At 36.9% G+C, this 19,861-nt stretch overlaps 1 protein-coding gene across 1 annotated transcript in view; it reads left to right on the top strand.

Moving 5' to 3' along the window:
- The window catches only part of DNTT (DNA nucleotidylexotransferase), a 97,008-nt gene that overhangs the window by 67,240 nt on the left and 9,907 nt on the right, over positions 1–19,861 (top strand). Inside the window, exons 9-10 of the mRNA XM_075504091.1 lie at positions 2,775–3,038; positions 4,505–4,588. Coding sequence (XP_075360206.1) covers positions 2,775–3,038; positions 4,505–4,588 — 348 coding nt within the window. The remainder of the gene's footprint in view (positions 1–2,774; positions 3,039–4,504; positions 4,589–19,861) is intronic.

Below are 19,861 nucleotides of genomic sequence, written 5' to 3'. Positions count from 1 at the left end.
TCAGTGCTTAATAAAAGCTTGAAGTCATCAATTAATGGTCAATGATCAATGAGATTAAAAGCATTTTTTAGCATTAAAAGCAACAAAATTAACCTGAAGGCAGGCATAGTTTCATCAAAAAGAGTGAGATAATAAGCAGTTATGCATTAACATTCAACAGCTGTTTTGAGTCTATATTTGGAAATAGCAAGCATCAGTGCCTTGTGACGTTGGGGTAAAATTAAGAAAAAATTACTATCTGTTTTAAAGATGGATGTGAGAGAGCACCTGCTAAAATTAAGCATTTTCAAATCAGCAGACTTGGAAACTAGTAATCCAAGAGAATGAGCTACATAAGGACTTTTCTCATATTAGTTTATAATAAATCTTCAAAATCAGGAAAAATTCCAAAGAAGTAAAAGAATGCCAATGAAAGTCAAATAGTTATCATTGAAAAGGTTGGCCCAGTGACCCATAAAACAGCCTGTGACTGATTCCCAGTAAAATAATGGGATCGTTAATTTGGAACTATCATCAACAAAAACCTGGAGGGTGAAAATATAATAATACCTATCAGTGTTTCTTCATGGAAATCATATCTTAAGTGTTTTTGTTATGCTTTTTTTTGTCAGAATTATAGCTCTGAGTGATAAAAGTAATTTTATTGCTGTAAAGTATTCTCTAAGGTATTTAACATATTATCATGTAAAGTTACCTCACTTGCACTATATAAAAGAAATAATCAAAACCTGTTGTTTAATATGGATATATTCTTCCAAGAATCAGTTCATTGTCACCTGTGTTCCTAAGAGGTCTGACCTGGAGACCATTGTAGTTAACCATCGACAACCATCAAATAAAACCACTTCTATATACTCTCAGTTCAATATTGCAATTGAAAAAAACCCCACAAAATTAATATGATTCTTTACCATATATTAAGAGATATGTTAACTAAAAGTCAGGAGGCATTCTTGACCATGCTTTTTATGGTGAAACTAATATAAGAATTCCTAGTCCAGAGGAAGGAGAATGTGTAACCATTTGAGGGACTTCAAAGGAGAGACAAAAAATTGATCCAAGAACCTAAAGAAATCCTGATGATGGAAATTTTAAGAAACTGAGTCTATTCATCTCATCAGTGAGAAATCTTAGAAGTGGGTTTGATCAATGCGTAGGTTTAAAGAAATGTAAAAGGAGATATGAAATGACATGTGACAGTTGTCTTGTTGATCCTGAAGATGAAAACTAATGAGGTTATCTAGTCAGAACGTGAGGTCAGGAAGTTCAGCTTAGTAGTTTTCCTTCTAGTAATAACAATAAACACCTGATAGACTATGAAGAAAGTGGTTTATGCATTATTGTTGCTAACCTTTATAACAAAGTTAAATTTCTTTTGCAAAGGCAAATCTCAGAAGTCTCTACTTTCTGTGAAATCAGGAGCTCAGAGGAGGCAATCACAGTGGTCTCCTATATTTTATGAATCTATAAAAGCTAAATTAAGGCTGAGTGTACCAGGACTTAGGCACACATCTAAGTGTTTTCATCATGTGGAACCACTCTCAGAAAGCGGAATCTTTTTGCCAGCTGAGCCCTCCTGCTAGAGATGGCTTCAGTGACACTGAGCATTGTTATATTATTATGCATCAAGCTCCATTTCTATTCTGAAGACTCAGAGGTGACTGAAGGAAGTGGTGTGATGGACAGTATCTGCTTTATTTCTTTGTTATTGTGTATTTGATGTTTTTTATTCTTTAAAAAGGATGTGCTGGGCAGCAGAGAGAGGGATAGTGCTCTTTGCCTTGTCCCAGGTGCTGTGCTTTGGGTGATGAGAGGTTTTCTGGCTGGTGAGGGGACATTGCACTTTACCTGAGGGCAGCTGAACATGCAGAGCTCTAAGAAGCTTTGCGAGTACAGGGTATGAGATGTATTTTCCTGAGATGTCCAGGAAATCAGTAGCCTTGGAAGCTGCCTGGAAATGCAAAGAACAGGCACAAAGACAGGCCTGAGGAATGACAGAAAGATGCTTTTCCTAAGGGCCTAGAGGGGATAGTGGAGAGTTTACTGCAGCCCCGGGAGCCATTGAAATGTTGCTGGCTACAGAGCAAAGCTGGAAGAAAGCACTACCTCTTTCCACCCAGCCTTTCCTACAGTGCTGGATTAGAAGGAATTAATTTACAACGCTCTATTACTTCCATTTTTCTCACTCTGAATGTTCTTTATTATAAAAAGAAAATCTTGTTTATGCTTTAATAAAATCTAGCTCTCGAGGATCAATAGTTTTTTGGTGCACTCCCTTCAAACAAAAGGCATGGGCAGGGCCATTCCACGTCTCTGGAGACGCCAGACCTTGTGACAAGAAAATCTCACACAACAGACACAGTCCAAATGCTCTGTTTGGAATCTGTCAGCAAGACTGTGCTCTGGACTAATCTGTTTTTCTAGATGTCTGCCATGTGGGAAAGCATCAATCCCTACTCAGAAATTTCTGTTGACATCAGCTACAAAAAGCTTAGGAGGAAAGGATGGAGGGGAAGAATTGCAAATATTGTCTCCTTAGTACAGGGCAGGACATCGCCACTATCAGATGACTACCACTGCAGATTTCCCTTGGGATCTGGTAGTATTAAGTTGCAGCTGTTTCTTTTGCCTGCTTAGCCCAGATTTGGCCCTGCACAGTTCTGTGTTTACTGAAACTGCATTTTACATGAATTTTTTAAAACAACTGTCTAGAAACTCTGGAATTACAGTAAAACCAGTCCAGCAATTCAATGTGAGCAATGTCTTCTCTTTAGGGCTTACTCCTATATTGTGATATCATTGAATCAACATTTGTAAAAGAACAGATACCAAACAGAAAAGTTGACGCCATGGATCGTTTTCAGAAGTGTTTTGCAATTTTAAAATTATATCAGCCAAGAGTAGACAACAGCAATTACAACACGTCAAAAAACTTTGATATGGCAGAAGTTAAAGACTGGAAGGCAATCCGTGTAGATCTGGTCATAACACCCTTTGAGCAATATGCATATGCTCTGTTGGGCTGGACAGGCTCCAGGGTAAGTAACCACAACAGTCTATGTTTTCTTAGCATTGCTAACCAATTTTTGCTATTGCAGGACCATTCAGAGTTCATGGATTTTTGAAAAATGTTCCTTCTCCCCACACATCACATTTCATGCTGTTATCAACCCATGATCATAGGTTGGAGCTGATGAACTCATCACTGACATTTATTGATGTCTCTCTAGAGGAGTTAACATCTATTTTCCTTGAAGCTTACTGTTTAGGTTCATGGCTTGAAGAGCTAGATTTTCAGTTAGTTGCATTGTCTTTTTACATCATACTAGTGTTAACAAGCAATTTAAATGGTCACTGAGTAGAGAGATGATTTGGAAAGTGTCACAGAATTTTACAGGAAATTAAACATTTGAGGAAGAGATGTTCTGAATTGGAACTTAATTTGTTTCATAGGAAATTGAAAACAATTGGACATCTTTCTTTTTGGATTAGATAAAATGTTTTCTTTCAGTTGTATTTTAATTGAGTGTTTTAAATTGTAAAAAATTGGAAAAAATTAAAATTTACACATTTGTTTTGAACTAGAATAAAATATGTTTTGACTGATACTTTAATAAGTTAAGAAAACTTGAAATGACAGCTACTTTCACAATAGACCCTGTAGTCAGTGGGTATAATATAAAATAGTACAATATTTTCAAAATAAAAAATTCTATGTAAACACAAACTCAAAACTCAAATGATTAATCTCTTTCCAGACAGAATTATTTTTTAATCTGTTCTACAGGCTTGCCTTCTGATGTTCATTTTCTTAGGGAGTGATTACATGGTATAATGGAGAGCTCCTGAGCCTGCTCTGAATGATCTTTTTGATGTGCTAGAAGCAGTACAGGTGCATTGCCACTCTGTTCGACTCAGGTTAATTGGAAGCAGGATGTTTTAGACCAGGCAAAATGCTGCAATTGATGTATTTCTCTGCTGAGCTGATGAGTTACTTCAGTCACTTTTCTGTTTTGAGATAATAAAATGTATTTGTTTGGACCTTGGATTAAGTCCATCAGACTTCAGGGTCCTTCTTATTCTGGAAGTGTTTGGCTACTTAAAAGCCCTTCTCTCAACTCTGTAGGTGGGTGTCTACACTAAAAATGCACTTTGTAAGGCCCTTTGGTTGAGTAGGCAATGGCTCCATCTTTTTCTGCCTCACTCAGCTCCTACTCCCTGTTGAGATAATTCACCTACAGACCTTGGGAGCCCATCATAGGCTGTACATAAGCTTACTTTCTTGTACAGTACCCAACTACTCTTAGACTAACCAACTGAAATGATGGACCATTGCCTATCAAAACATTGTCCTTTCAGATGACCCATTTTTTCAGCCTATTGTCTTTTAATAGAGGTTATTTTTACATGTTCATTTATTATTTGGTTTGGTGTTGGAGCTCTTATACAAAGGATAACAATTTTGATTTGTCAGAATTGCCCATATTTGCTATATCTTTTACAGCAATTTGGACGTGATTTGCGGAGGTATGCTACTCATGAAAGGAAGATGCTATTGGATAACCACGCCTTGTATGACAGGAGAAAGGTACTGTTTATTCTCAGAAATAAAGCCATCGTGTTTTTATTTCTGAGTATGCACCTTCACAAGATTTAGTTTCACTGACAGAGCCTGATTAAATCTGAACAAGTAAATCCAGAAATCTTTTTTGGCATTGCTGAGGTAATTTCTGAAATTTAACAAGAAACATACATTAGACAATGGTGTTTGGAAGGAATTGTGCAACCTTCACAAAACTGAGAATAACTCATCTGCAAGTATTTGAAAAAACTATTTTACTGTCCCATTTCAGAATGAAAGGTCATTTCTGTGTCACAGGCACAATTTCAACAGGGATTGTGCTGACATTTCAAAGAAAGAAGGGATATTGAGTGGTACAGGCTCAACTAGAAGGCCTGAGGAAGTTTTTGTAGGGTATGATACTAAGTGGAGATCAGGGATCATCCTGCTTTTAAAACCCTGCATTCAGAAGTCTGTGTGGATTCTGTTTAGTTAGGCTTGCTAGTCTTGGTAGTAATTGGTAGTATTTCTGGTCTAAATGCTCTTGGCTGCAGTTATACTGATCTCTGCATTTATCTGGCTTAATGTCCGTATTTGTATTAAGCCATTTTAATAATAAGCAAAAATCAATATTGAAGATGTTTATTGATGTCATTATAGGGGAAGGCAAAAGTACCATGTCAAGATTTTACATTAATCTTTCCTATGTATTTCTTATAGAACGGAGACTGCTTTTAGCATCTCTACTTACATGCAGCATTGTCTCATTGTTTGTGAGATGCAGCAGTGATCTAAGCCCTCACTCCATTTCAGCTGTCTCCCTGTGTGCTTGTCAGGCTCAGATGCTACAGCATCCTCAGTTCACATAGAAACCTGGGGAAATGATCAGACTAATGATCCATTTAGTCAAATATCCTGTCTCCAACAATTGTCAATACTAGATGCTTCAGAAGAAAATATAAAATCGCATAATAGATAAATATGCTATCAAATGTCTAAGGGGGGATGTTTCTTCATGAACTCAGGGATTATGTCAGTGTCTTTCTGCCTGTCTTTTATATTTTGAAAGCATTCAAAATATAAACTCTTTGCCTCAACATAATATAGCAAATGTTATTATCCGCAAGTTAATATGTGCTCTGTTAAATAGCTTTTTGGGTGTAACAGATAACTGCGCTAGGGAAATACAAAGAATTTAAGAAATGCCAGTGTTATTTTTTGTGTGCAGAAAAATTTGCCTGCCTTGTGTACAAATATATATCATTAAATCTACTTCTTTTACCCAGAACCCTGATGCATTCAGTAATGCAAACTGGACACTGTTCATTCATGAACAGCATCAATCAGTGTTATTTTTTCTTTCTTGTGTTTAGGCTTTATATCTGATGTACCATTCAAATCCTTCTGGGAAAGAAAATGTGAGTGTCCATGTGAATTTCACTGGACTAGCCAGGATGTTTCACAGATAAATGATGAGTTTATCTTCACAATGCCCTCTGGGAAGAAAGATGCTTTTGTCTTCCCAAATTTTCAAGTAAAGAACTGAGGCAGAGAAAGATTTAAGGCCCTAAAAATCCATTGCAGTTTGGCCTGAATTTTCTCCTGTTAGTATCTGCCTCAGGACTTTGAAAAATACATAGAATTGTGTATATCCGTGACATGTTTCCCAAAGCCATCAGCTGTAGCGGTAACTGAATTTCCAGACCTTCTACATGTCAACTTACATTTCCTCACTGCACTGCCCAAAAACAAAGAAAAAGAATTAGTGGGAGGACTGAGAAGCGAGATTTAAAAATTTTTCCTTATTACTTATTATGATGCAAGAATTCTATGACAAGGGCAAGGAAAAAAAAATCAAGCCTTTAGGGCACATTTCAACTGTCTTGACCATGAAGTCCTTAATAGAGGACTTCCACATATCAAATGAATGACATGAATGGATCAAATGTCCCTTTCCGCTGGGGACTCTGTTTGCTTTCAAATGTTTTTCCCCCAGAATAATATCTAAGTCTCCCTTTTCTCATTTAATCCCAGACACAGCCAGTTTACTTCCCAATTTTATTTTCTGCTGCAAAACACAGACATACTATAGATTTCAAAACAAGAAGCCATGACAGTCTGTTGACACAGCAGAATACTCTTCTTGTCTCTGCTGCATTCTCAGAAATAGGTAAATTACATTAGCTGAAATTTTCCACAAAGAAAGAAAATTCTAAGGCAGATTTACAATATGAAAAATTTCAGACCAGGCAGCACTGAAGTTATAATCTACTTGAAAACAGGGTCTTTCATCAAGTAGTTCCACTCTAACAAGAAGCAGGAAGACACAAATCCCCAACCCCTCCCTTGGCTTCTAAGTATTCTACTTTTTATAATCTAATGTGTTAAATTCAAATAATTTTTTTCTTATTTTTGACCTTGCTATTTTGTATTAAGGTATTCCCATAAAGGTCATTTTGAACAAAAAGCCCTCCACACTGCCACCCAGTGTGTAATAAAGTCAAGAATGTGCATAATACAGCAATGGTGCCTGAAACTGTGAAACTTGAGATGATGACCCATAGTGGAAGAGAAGTTTGCAGTAAGTTGTGTGGCTGCCAAGGTTGATTAATTTTTAGGGTCATCAGGGTAGTAAGCTTAAAATCAGTGATAAAAATAATTAGTAACTTTAGTGCTGTTTCAGGGAACATATACCCAAACTGTGAAATGTTTAGGGTTTTTTTTTCTTAATTTAATTATGAAAACTAGAGAGTCTTCTTTACTGTAATTCTAGGGCTTTTATTGAAAAAACATTTGACTAGGGGGAACACTGAAAACATGGGTGTTTTATCTGTACCGTCTCTTAAATTTAAATTGGAACATGAACATATGTATTTCATAAAGACATTTTTCTTTGTGGTAGGAAATCTTCCTTTCTCAAAGGAAGGCTTTCTCAAAGCTAAAAACAATCAGGAAGCAGATATCCTTGTGTAAGCTGCTCAAGATCCCTCAACACAGCCTTAATTAAGGTTAATTAGGCACCATAGGTAAAAACTGAATCACATAGTTTCCATATTTCTCTCCTTGTTTGCTGAAGAGAGGTTACCTGATGTCACTGGCTCTGTCCAGGCAGACAAACTTTCATGCACAACTCTGTAACAGTCACTGGGGTATAATTCAGGAGCTGGGCCAAATCCTTGCTGCTTCATTCTTCTTCTTTTATTAGTCTGTGTGTGTGTGTGTACAGCAAAAGGGATAGAAAGGTCAGGGAGAGTCAAACTAATTCTCAATCCTGATGATGACCAAATCCTTTCTTTGAAAACACTTGTCTGTCGTCATTTAAAATTTTGCAAGCTGGTATAAGAAGTTAATAAACCATGCTATAGCAAATATACTTTGATTTTTTTTTTTTTTTTAATGGAATGTAACTGGTGCTTGTAAGACACTGTCTTTCATTATAAAAGACAACGGTTTCCTGGTTTGCTTTACATTCCAATATATAACTTGGTATACATTATTCTTCTATATTAATATTTATCAGCCCTTTGGCACTGAAGCTTCCACTGTGGCCCACTGCCTGAAATGTGATGCGTGTCAGAGAATCCCAGATTCCAGTGTTCAAGGGGTTGCATCAGGAGAGAGTCCTGGTTACTTTAATGTATTTCCAAAGGGATTCTGACAGGAATAGGGAGCATTAACACAGAAGTTAAGAATCAATTATATAGCTTTGCAGAGGGGAACAAACGGAACAGGTATTTCCTCCAGGGACTCGTTACAAAGTTACACTGTGAAATTATTCCTCAGCCTTGATTTTTTTTTTTTTTTCCTAGTGTGAATCTTTTTCATATATTTGTGGGTTTTGGAAGACAGTGTGCAGCTATCAAACTAATGATTTTTTTCAGTTCTGTAATAAAAAGGGCATTTTGTAGATCTTCCTTTGGTAGGAAAATTGACATAAGAAAAATTGAAAAGTTACTACCAATTATCTGTCAGCCTCTTTTTCATAAAAAGATGAGTGGATGTTCAAATCTGTGCCTCTTTAGAACTGTGTCCTAAAGCTATGGAAATCAGCACTTGTATATATCAACTTGAAGTATGAAGTTTCTGTGATTTACGTCAACTGGAGATCAAACCTTACAATGATTCCCATACGTATAGAATGAAGGAGTTTGTTGACCAGCCATCAGGAAGAAAGAGAAATTGTATATTCCCTGTGTCTTACAATATTATTATTGCTGTTGCACTGGCTACAAATGGCACGACACATCTATGAACCAGGTCAATAAATTCTCACTGCAAAACTTTCCTGATTCATGAATGAACAATATGTTCTCTAAGTAAAGTAGAAGTGCTTTTGCAAAAAGGAATTTCATTTTTCTGTGTGAACCGTAAGTCAGGTCACCTGAACAAAAGGCTCTTCCTTAGAAAAATTAAGGTCTTTAAGCTGGAAACCATGGCAGCACTGGTTGTTTTTAAGCCCCTCCATGTTGGATTGGGGGTCATTTATCCCTTAACCCACTATAAAGAATTTTTGGTTACAACATGCATTGTGTCTAGACTTAATCAGGAGCTAATGAGTGTAAGCACTTACCTCTTTATGTATTTATGTAACATGGTCTGAACTGCAGTTTTTAGTCTGCATGTATACATACAGTTTGCCACATACTGAGATTTTGCCACATACTGAGATTTGAAGGGCACTTTCTTTGCAATTATTAAGTTTGTGATGTACTAGGGCAATCATTAGCAAGTTTTGACAACATTGTGACAGCTCTTTAACTGGGTGAAATGGAGAGAGATCTAGTGGATCTAACTAATGAAGATACAGCTCTAAACCTTGTTTTATTCTTGAACACCTGTCTTTAAGCTGAATAACTATCATCTGCTTGCATGAGAATGCAATAAATATGTGATTTACTTTCACTTTAATGTTTTATTATTTTAAAAGTGATTTTTAAAGTGGCTGGCAAACCACAGGCTTTCTATTCTTAAAGGAGTAGCTGTCCTTGAAGTATGAGTGCTTCTCCCCTTTTACAGTGTCAGCAACCTGGAATAACATTCAGGAACAGTAAAGGTTGTTGGTTGCTCCTTTACCAAACTCTGGTGCTGTTAGCTAGAGTAGAGCATCCTTGTCATGCAGAAGGGCACTGCAGAGTGTCTGAAGCTGGACTCTATGACATTGGATTTTTGCATTCTTCACCAAGAGGGCGGGTAAGACTAAATGTCGAATGACTGTTCTCCCATGAAATGGCTCTCAGACTCAAGTGTGTGCTTTTCTTCAGTAAGAATATTACTTAAGGAAAAACTTCCTCGTTCTCCAGAATACGAAATGCGACGGTCCAGTCGGCTTATAAACTCAGCATCATCGTTAACTTTGAAGTTTGCTCCACCATAAATGTACTGTCTTATTATCTGTCATGCCTTTACTTTGTCTGTATGATTAATCTCCTCCAAGTCTCCATTTCTTCTTAATTTGACATCATTTCATTCACTTTTGTAGACTCCAGTGTTGCTGCCTGCTTTCTCCTGGGTACTATTAAGACCACTTCAAAATCCAGGGAATGACTGTAAAAAGGGTGGCTACAACTTAGTGGTGTAAAATGTCAGTTTAAGAAGTTACTTCCCTTACCCCAGTATCGAAAGGATCCAATAGGCCCTTGTGAGTTACTTAGAGAGCTGCTGTAGCTCTGGAAGACATAAGCTATGTCTTTCTGCTGAAATTGAAATTAACCAGTTTTAAATATAGCTTAGCCTCCAGGCTATAAGCACTAAAATGAAATTCAAGTTCCAAAAATTTCATTATCAAGAAAAGCTGTGGTTTTAATTTCAGCTGATTTTGTTTTAACTTCTGTTATTCTGACATTTGCTGTTAGCTGTTCTTTGGCATTGCTGCTAAACCTTTTTGTTTCTTGTTACTCTTAAAATTCCACAGGAGCATAAATATGTTGGATTCCTTTTTTTTTGTCTGACTCTGTGTCCCTGGATGTTATCTGAGGTTGCAGCTTGCAGTTCATAAATACCAGACTGTTGTGATCCTGTTCTTCCTTATGGCTCATCCATTTGAAGATCCAATTCAGATACCCAATCTTTGTTATAAACAGCTGTAGATTTGCTGCAGTCTGGCTGGTTGAAGCTCTCTCTACTCCCTCTGGTTCTCACTAGATATAAAAGGTCCTTCTTCAGCTTCCAAAAAACCTGATGTACATGGTTGTTAAGACACTATGCCTGTCACAGGTATCTGAAGTGTTTACATTGATGATTGTGAAGACAGTTGTCCCACAAACTTCCATTCCCATTGAGGAAACACAGCCTAGACAACCATTAGCGTTTAAAGGAAAGGGTGAATGAGCAGGCTGAAAATAATGTGATGTTTTATCAGTTTGATTCTTCAGGGTTGTGCACTGTCCAAGCTCTGAACTTGGAAATGTCTTAAGTGCACAGCCAAATCACTCTGAAAGTTATGTGTAAAATTTTGCACATACTACTGGTATTTTGGATCAACAGAGAAAACAATCTAGAGCAGCTGTTAACGTGTGCAAGGCATTCGTATGCAGACTGGAGATAATGTCTGGAGATGACCTACTCTATTTGTGCCTTTTCTTACTCTGCAGTAGGTCTGTTCTTGCCTAGTACATATGTCTTTTCTTGTATCACTTTGTAACAGGGCATCGTGTCAGGCTGGTGGACAGATGTGATTACAGTCAGCCAAAGGATCGTGTACCTGTTCCATGTGACATCGGAGTGCATACTCAAACAACTTTTAGGTTTTCATCTTCTCTGAATGTTTTCTGATTCCTCTTTTAATCCTGATTTGGCTTGTGAAAAGGCAACGTGAGAAGGAAGAAAGCATTTTGACATTTGGAATGAAGTGACGATTGTGTGAACTGAAGAGATCACACACATTGTTGTAATATAGCCTGAGGAAGGATGATGGTCCAGAGGTTTGACTATTAGCTTGCAACTTGGGTCCCACTGTAGCCAAATTTTCTCTGTAGTTTTAAGCAAGTCATTTAACCTTCCTTGATCTCACGTCCCAACAGTAAAACCTAATTCCACAATGCAAAGGTACAGTAAGGATAAGTAGTTAACCATTGTGGCCAAAACTAGTTCAGTTTAATGAAGGATTTTGATCACTCAGTGTTTTGCCTTTCCCTATAACTGGGAGAAAGAACAAATGTTTAATGAAGAATTTTGATCATTCAAAATTTGCTTGTTCTCTTAATCAGAGGGAAAGTCAAAATGTTGACACTTTCTGCAAAGGGCAGTGCTTTTTGAATCTCAGCTTTGGAAACAATCCACAGATCAGACCGTTCCAAACCCCCAAAGCTCAGACAGTTCTTGGTCCTGCAAGCTCTGAGGCACTCGGCTTGGCTGGCTGCTCCAGGCTTGTGGAGCCAATAAGCCCTGGAGACCCTGGCTCTGATGTAATTAAAATTACTTATTTGAACTCAGGCTCCCAGTAGCCTGTCAAGCAAGTTGTTGAGAAGGTAGGCAAGCTGGCAGGAGCTCAAATAGGCTTAGATTTTTAAAAGAGCCTGGTAAACTAGATTCTATTGGATTATTATTTTTCAGGGCAATATTTGGATAATTACATCATTTTTATGGAACACCCAGGTTTAAGTGAGTAGGAAAATTTCAACAAAACAAAATTCATTAGTGTTTTTCTGAATAGACCTGTTCACAAGGCAATGGGATATTATGTTTGTGTGACTGTACATGTGTTCAAGTAGAAATATTGTTCCCTAGAACTGTCTTTTCTCTGGGAATCTTAGGAAGTTGCATTCCAGTGGTTCTCAGCCAGCAGCATCCATTTATCGTGTTTCTCTGTAGAGCTTGGTGTGAGGATGTCCCGAACTTAAGTACAGAAGATGCTTCTGAAGAATCTACTGTGCTATGCAAAGCCCAGCCCTACCACTTATACCATGGATGAATTTGAGTTTTTAAAATGCCGGATTTATCAACCTTTTTTACTATTACTTCCTAACTAAACTCCCTTATCTGAATTAATTTCAAACTAGTACCATTACCAAATGCTTCAGAACCCATACTGTCAGAAAATAAGCTGCTTTTTGGTTGTTTTCACATTTTGGTAACTATTTGGAAACCATTCCTTGTAGCTACAGTGGAGAAGGATGTTTAAAACTTCCCCACTGTACTTCACACAGTTTCAGCTGTGGTGGGATTCCCTATTGTTCTTTCCTTTCATTGAAGGTATATTCACTGTTCTTGATGCCGTTTGCTGTTCAGCAGTTACTCAGAGCTGAAGAGCCTGGCAGAAGTCTGCTGTATTCAGCATCTGAGCTGTAATAATTTCCCATTTCACAGGAGAAGACTCTGCATAAAACAGGAACTAGTTTCAACTGCTCCATGCCAGAAGTTCTGAATGATATATTTCCTCAAATCATTAACTTTTGAGTACATAAGAGAGCATGGGCTAGATGCATTAAGCTGCTGCAGGTACTTTTCTCTATTCCTGTTTTGTGGCGGGAGATTGCTAGGGATGGCATGCGGAACAGCTTCATGGCTGGATCACGGCCATGTAGAAAGTGTCTTTTTCCTGCACCTTTATCACACCACTACCCAGTGGGGATCCTCAAGCTGGTCGTAGGATCTGAGGGTTGGATTTGTCTTGTAGATTTAGATTTTTATCTTATATAAACCCATATATTTTCACAATAATATTCCAGAAAATCACTTTTAAGTCCAATTATTAATTTATGCAGTTCAAGGCAGCAAAATGAAGTCATGTAAATAATTAGCATTACTTTTTTGTAAAAGAATAGCTGGGGTTCCTAGGGTATAATAGATTGATTAAATTATTTGCATATGAATGTTCTTGCACTAACATTGTGGGTTCTTGGGTTTTTGTAAGAGGAGGGTCACAAGCTCAATGTTATTTTGAAGCGTCATTGGAGCAGAAAGCAGTTATTAGTTTTATGTCCTATGAAAATTTAAGTGGGGAAATAGCTGCCTTAATGTTTTCTATTGTTAAAGAAATACTGGAAAAAATACGAATCTCTTTGCAGAAGACTGTATATGGTTGATGACAATTTTGCATTTAAAAACCATTGTGTGAATTTGAATGCCATTAAATGTTATTTAGTTGTTGAATAGCAAGAGAGGCAGTTTATATAACTGCTCTGAATAGTAAATTCACAAGATGCTCTGAAAACTTCATAGTGGGACCCAGCTTTGCAAAACATTAAGTGCTGTACAGTTACAATGAAAATAGTAAAACCCTGTGCTCCCAACTTTTTTTTAAGAGAATATTTAGTTTTCCTTGGGAAACCAGTATAAGCATGAAAGGGGAAAATTTATCCTGGGATTTCTTCCACACTGTGAAGATCGCTATTGCACAGTCTTTAATCACGTGCCTGCAGAAATAATTTCTGTTTAGGAAAATCCTTAACTGGCTCTTTAGGCAGGGCTTGCCCTGCCTTTGCATATATCTGTAAAGCCAAATGAAGGTGTGCTTGCAGCCCAGGTAAATGACTATTATATGACTGTAATGCTTTGATGAGCTGGCTCAAGGGTGTATGTAAGTTTGCTGAGTTCTGCTGCTACCCACCTTTTGCCCAAGTAGTTGCCTCACAGACAACCACAGTGTTTGCAGCAGGCAGCCCGTCCAGTCATGCCTGGCAACATACTTGACCTTCTAGCCTCCCCCATGCATGATATTCAGATTTTTTCTCTGGCTGCATCTAAGTCCATGTTGCTGGCATGCCACTTAGCCAATAACTTTTATTTTGAAGTCTTACCTGACAGTGACCACGTTGGTTGGAGAAGTTATGTTTGCGTGGTGGCTTGGCTTACAGGATGGAAACAACTCTGAGGAAGCCAGACTGATTGCAGATGGCTGGGTTGTTACCTGCACTTCCCAGAACTTTGTAAACAGGTCTCCTAATAAAAGGCCAGCTTTGTTTTCCAAGCATTGATTCTTTTCTGTCACTACCCAATACGTTTTTTCTCAAAAACATGTTATCGCTGGGAAGAAGAGCTGGCTATGATTCTATACCCTCATTTTATTACATAAAGATGTGTGATATTCACACGTGTTTGTGGAGTGTAATATTCAGACTCCACACCACCTTTCACTGAAAGAAGTTGCCTGCAGAAGTTTACTTGCACAGTTAAAGAGAGATTTTTTATGATTCTTTAAAAGTTGGATGTTATAGTCTTATTTTGGCAGATGCTGCTCTAAAACTATGAAGTTATAACAGTGAGACAGTCAGCCTTGAAAAGATCTTGATGAATTAAACATGCTGCAGCTGCAGAGTTTGCTTTAGATGTCTGCAATAATGACTGGATTAAAACTAAAGTAAACATAAAGATCCAAAGTTTATAATATTGATTTCCAATGTGATTATTACTACAATTAAACACTGAGTCATTGTAAACAGATGCACAAAAGAATTTATATTCCAATTCTTCTCTCTCACTCTCAGGAAAGTGGAAATTGCATGTGATTTGGGGGATTTGTTCTTTTTGCACCTGGTCTATTTTTAAAAATTAAGAATTAAAATAATCTACTTTTCTTACCTCTTGGTAAATTAAAAAATGATTGTGCATTTTCTTTCAAAGTGTGCTTTTCTCCAGTGTTCTCTTAGCAGTTTAAATATTTCACATATCGCATATGTAGTTCATTTTTACAAAGTCTGCATAGAATTCATGTATATATTTAGGTAAATTTAATCCCTTTGTAATAGCAAGCTGTACATCTAACACAAAGATAAATGTACCTAATTGTTTCCTTCGCTCGGTGTGTTTTCTGAACAGTTCCGTGAAACCTGCATTGCTAATGAAAAGAGAGAACTCTCAAAATGCATAAATAGGTGCAGATCCAAAATATTTTGACTGTACTTTTTTATTCATTTTAATTTCTAGGGCAGTACCAACCATTTTCAAGTGTTTTAATTCAATTATTTAATCAGTATGCTTGGGTAAGTTATTGAATGTGGGGCAGGTAACATAGTCTCAGATTTTCTGTTAAAAGAAAAAAGAAATTGATTGAGAAGAAGCTAGGTAGAGAGGAAGCTGGAAAAGGAAAGAGCCAAGAGCCAGAGAGGAAAATGGGGTATGGAGTGGGACTGAGAATGGGAAGTCTGTGGATGTACAGATTTGATAAGGAAGTGCAGAGTGGCTTGACAAAGCAACGGGGAATAGAAAGGGTATATTTGATTAGCAGTTGCATTGTGGAAAAGAATCTGGGTTGGTTGAAGAGACTGATCTGAAAAGGGGCATTGAAAAACAATGACTGGGGAGAGATATGAGTGGAAGTTTGATGGACTAAAAAATAAATTAAATTCATTAGGCTAATGCTCTAAGCTGGCAACAAGAAATGGGTAAACTTTCAATTGCCCCAAATAACTGAGTAAACCGTGTTTATCTCACTTTGGATATGGCATGAGCGGAGCCTGAAGTTGCATTAGAAATCTGAGGGGAGAGATCCAGGCTTCAATTCAGTATAGGGAAGTAGGGAAGAGAGGGGGCTAGAACAGATACAGATTGTAAAAGCTCAACTTGCTAAGACTGATTGATCCTACATTGGCCTGCAACCCAAGATAGTTGTCAGTACTGTCAGCAAGTATTTGTTAGCCCTGTGGCACAGTATATTTCCTGCTTAGTGAAGGAAGCCTAAGTATGTTACAGGAATTGAAGGAAGCAGTATTTCTTTGAAGAAAAAGAAGTCTCTATGCCTATACGTAAGAAAACTGAATTAAGGTTAACATACAATCAACCATATTCTGGGTTTTCTTAAATTGCAAGTCTTTGATTTTGCAATCTCAATAATGTTATTTTGAAGTGGTTTGTTTCTAATAATCCCACATGAATTACACTCAACTGTGTTTCATAAAATCCAGGATTCTGTAATTTCTTGTTTCATTCATTCATATGAAGCTTTATAAAGCAAAATACAATAAAACAGCTTAACAGTATTTGACAAGCTAAAGCTACTGTAAATAACATAAAGTAAAACAGAAGTATAGCTAAAGTGGAAAAGGAAGTAATCCCTGTTAATCTTTTTAGGGACTTTGTGATAGGACACAGATTGTCGGAGAACTACAGGGGACAGTAAGTTTTTGCTCTGTTTTTGTTTACAACAATGTGCTGTTTAACATGTTAAAGTTTTTGCCTGGGTTGTCAGATAGGAAGTTCCAAGTTTCTTTTCACTTTGTGTGCCCAAAACTGAAAACATATTCTTGGATGGTAATGTACTATACTCTATTTACTGTGGAACATTTTTAATTATTAAAATTGTAATGGGAGATTGGATGCATAACTACATAGTGTTTTGCAACAAAGTAACCACACATCTGTCATTTTAAACAGAGTAGTTCCATTTTTTGCACAGCATGGTCTTGTTTACGAACTACATTCTAGCAAATAAAAAAGTGCTCATTCAGTTAAGTCAACAGATAATATTAATGTTTTTTAATATTTTATTTTTCAAAGTGTCAGCTCTTCAGCACTGGTCTTTTTCTTTCTCCTTCATCAAAGCTACTTGGAGTAAGTACTTTGCATGTAGAAAGCCTGAAGACATTTTGTTACTCTATGTTATGAAATAGTTAATAGGATATCTGCCTAGAATATCCTAATGTTAGCCTGATTATTCTATTTTACTCAGTGAATCTACTTTTTATTGTTCAGAAATTTAATATGAATAAACCTATAACTAGAGTTAGAGAATAGTTGTAAGAGAAATATTCAAGTATGGTATTTCTGATTAAAAGCACAGGACATGTCCAGTGGTAAAATGAAATGAGAATTTATGATTCTGGCTTCTATTACCTTCAAAAATTATTCATGCCCAGAATTATTAGAATAAATTCCACTGCACTATTTTGCATCAATACCATTACACATGATTTTGCCTGAGGGTATTGAGTCAATGGGTAATGCTTGTAATACTGCTTTTTCAATCATGGTTTGTTATAATGTCATTTCAAAGAGTCATTTTTTTCTCTCTGATTTATTTATCATCTTATTTGTAGCTGGATTAGGAGCAGATTAGTTTTTATTTTAAAGCAGGCAGGGTGATGTGAATATTACTACAGAAAATACCAGTTAAACATGAAAATTACATTTGGAGATAATATAATGTCAGAGGCACTTCAGGTTATTTGCTACTGAAAACCGTTATGGTACCATCAAAGGGAAAATGCACAGTGTCTACACAGTGCTGTGGAATATTGTTATTGAACTTGGTGAAATACTTCACATTTCTAGCACAATTAGTACTTCAGCATTTATGTTCTACAATTATCATGAAATTGTTTGTACTGTTGATAGTCTCTTTCATAAACATAGCATAAATATTTAGCAAAATGTCTAATTACAGGCAAAGCAAAAATCACCAGTCTTAAAACAAAACCTCTCCAAAAAACCAAACAAGAAAAGATTGGGAAAAACAAGGAAGGAAAAACACCTGAAAGTTGTTAGTTGTGTTGTTTAGGAAAGTACTAGAAGATGGATGCTCAGATAACATAGCAATCCACAAAATATAAAAAATGTGTGTTGACCATAATGAAGATAAATACTACTCAGAGTAAAATATACTAATGGGTAATTACTACACAGTTCCTTAGGGCTTGATTCTGTCATGTTTTTTCATCAAGCAGTGTCTTATTCTGAAAAAGTTGTCTCACTGACTAGTGATAGGATAAAATACTGTCCCTCTCAGGCTGGCTAGCAGCAATACCAGGACCATGGAGAAGTTTCATTTTCCATGTTACTTTCGGACAGTGTTCATTCTACTCAAGATAATAATTGAATACAATTATTTGAAACCTCTTATATAATGACAGGATTGTATGCATTTTTATCTGGAAATTGCTTTACTTAGAATTTTTTTTTTCCTTTCTCTGTTCCCTCCTCTCCCTCTCCATAAAATCATTTAGCTTGCTGTGAAAGTTACTGATTACAGCGATTCTTGTTAGCACTCTGTCTACCCTAATGAGTCAGCTAATGATTTCAGAGAAGTAGCCACCATTTTATGGATTGATGTTACATTGTATTCCCATACTTTCATTGTAGATTGAAGGCACTCAACCTCATAGCGTTCAGCGTACTGCAGGAATTTATGGATCTTCTCTACAGTTGCTTTACACAATTCTGGTGTAAAATTGCAAAGCTATTTGCTACACTGAAGCTCTGAGCAGATTTATGTTTTCCACCAAAGATGTACAACATTCATTCTTTTAAAGTTAACAGTAGCATAGAGAAGGAAGATAAAATAGCTGGCTTCCCGATCAGTGTTTGCACAGTATGCCTTCATCTTGGTCGTTACAACTAGTAAAGAGGGAGTGGAGCTGGTGCAATGCTGAAGGTAGGCTGCATGGCAGAACATGACAGGCCTGAATGACCGATGGAAATCTTAGTGCAGGGGCTGCACCCGTTTATCGGTGGCCATAAATACATGGATTGGGGGGGGCACACATCCAGCTGTTGAAAGAAAACAGCATTATAGTCCCTGGGGGTAAACATTCATATCGCCAAATTCTGCTACTGAAGTCAATAATTTTTAAGTGTTGATGGCAGCACTGGGCTCCTGTTAGTTATTTTAGTAAAAATCTCTATATACTACCATGTGTATTCCTTTTTGACATATAGCATATAAAATAAAATCACAGCCTGCCGTCTTGGTTAGGGTGATACTCAATGACTCAAATTCTACATGGTAAGGGTAGAAAATAGCATGGAGGGATAGATATTCAGGGAAGATTTTAAAGAAATATGCTTGAGAGAGGCTAGCTTTCACTCACATCTCTTGTATTATTATAAATCATGCCAATCAGGTAATGTTGCTTGTCTTTAGGTTAGTAAATTCAAATATAGACACAAGCACATGGTAATAACTTCAGCAAAATGCTTCTTTTCTTTGAAATCTGTTCCTTTCTACTGCTATGGAGAGTTATCATGCATTTTCTCATAGGTTTCTTCAAAGCTTGTGGCTTGTACCCTTCAGAACTATTAGCTGGCTGAGCTAATGCACAAGCTCTGTCTGCAAGAAATCACTCCAGAAAGTGATTGCTTTTGATAATGGGGAAGGTGGAAATATCTTTTTGCAAGTAAACAAGTTTTGAACAGTAAGTGATTGAAACACCTAAAATTTGCAACATCCTTCCTCACCCTCCCTTGCAGCTGCTATTTTTGCTGAGTCGCTTTGCAGGCACCTTCCTCTCAGAAACCCACTCTCTCAGAAATACCTTAAGATAAAATAAAAACAGGTTAATGTTTTTTATTCAACCTGCTGCAGGGCTTTATTAAGACCCAAAGAAGTTTATCTAGACTATTGCTTTTCCCCCACCTTCTCTTTCCATT

This window comes from Mycteria americana, chromosome 6, assembly GCF_035582795.1.
Source record: "Mycteria americana isolate JAX WOST 10 ecotype Jacksonville Zoo and Gardens chromosome 6, USCA_MyAme_1.0, whole genome shotgun sequence".
Taxonomy (NCBI): Eukaryota; Metazoa; Chordata; class Aves; order Ciconiiformes; family Ciconiidae; genus Mycteria; species Mycteria americana.
The sequence above is the reverse complement of the archived record's forward strand: the minus strand, read 5'-3'. Positions and strand labels throughout refer to the sequence as shown.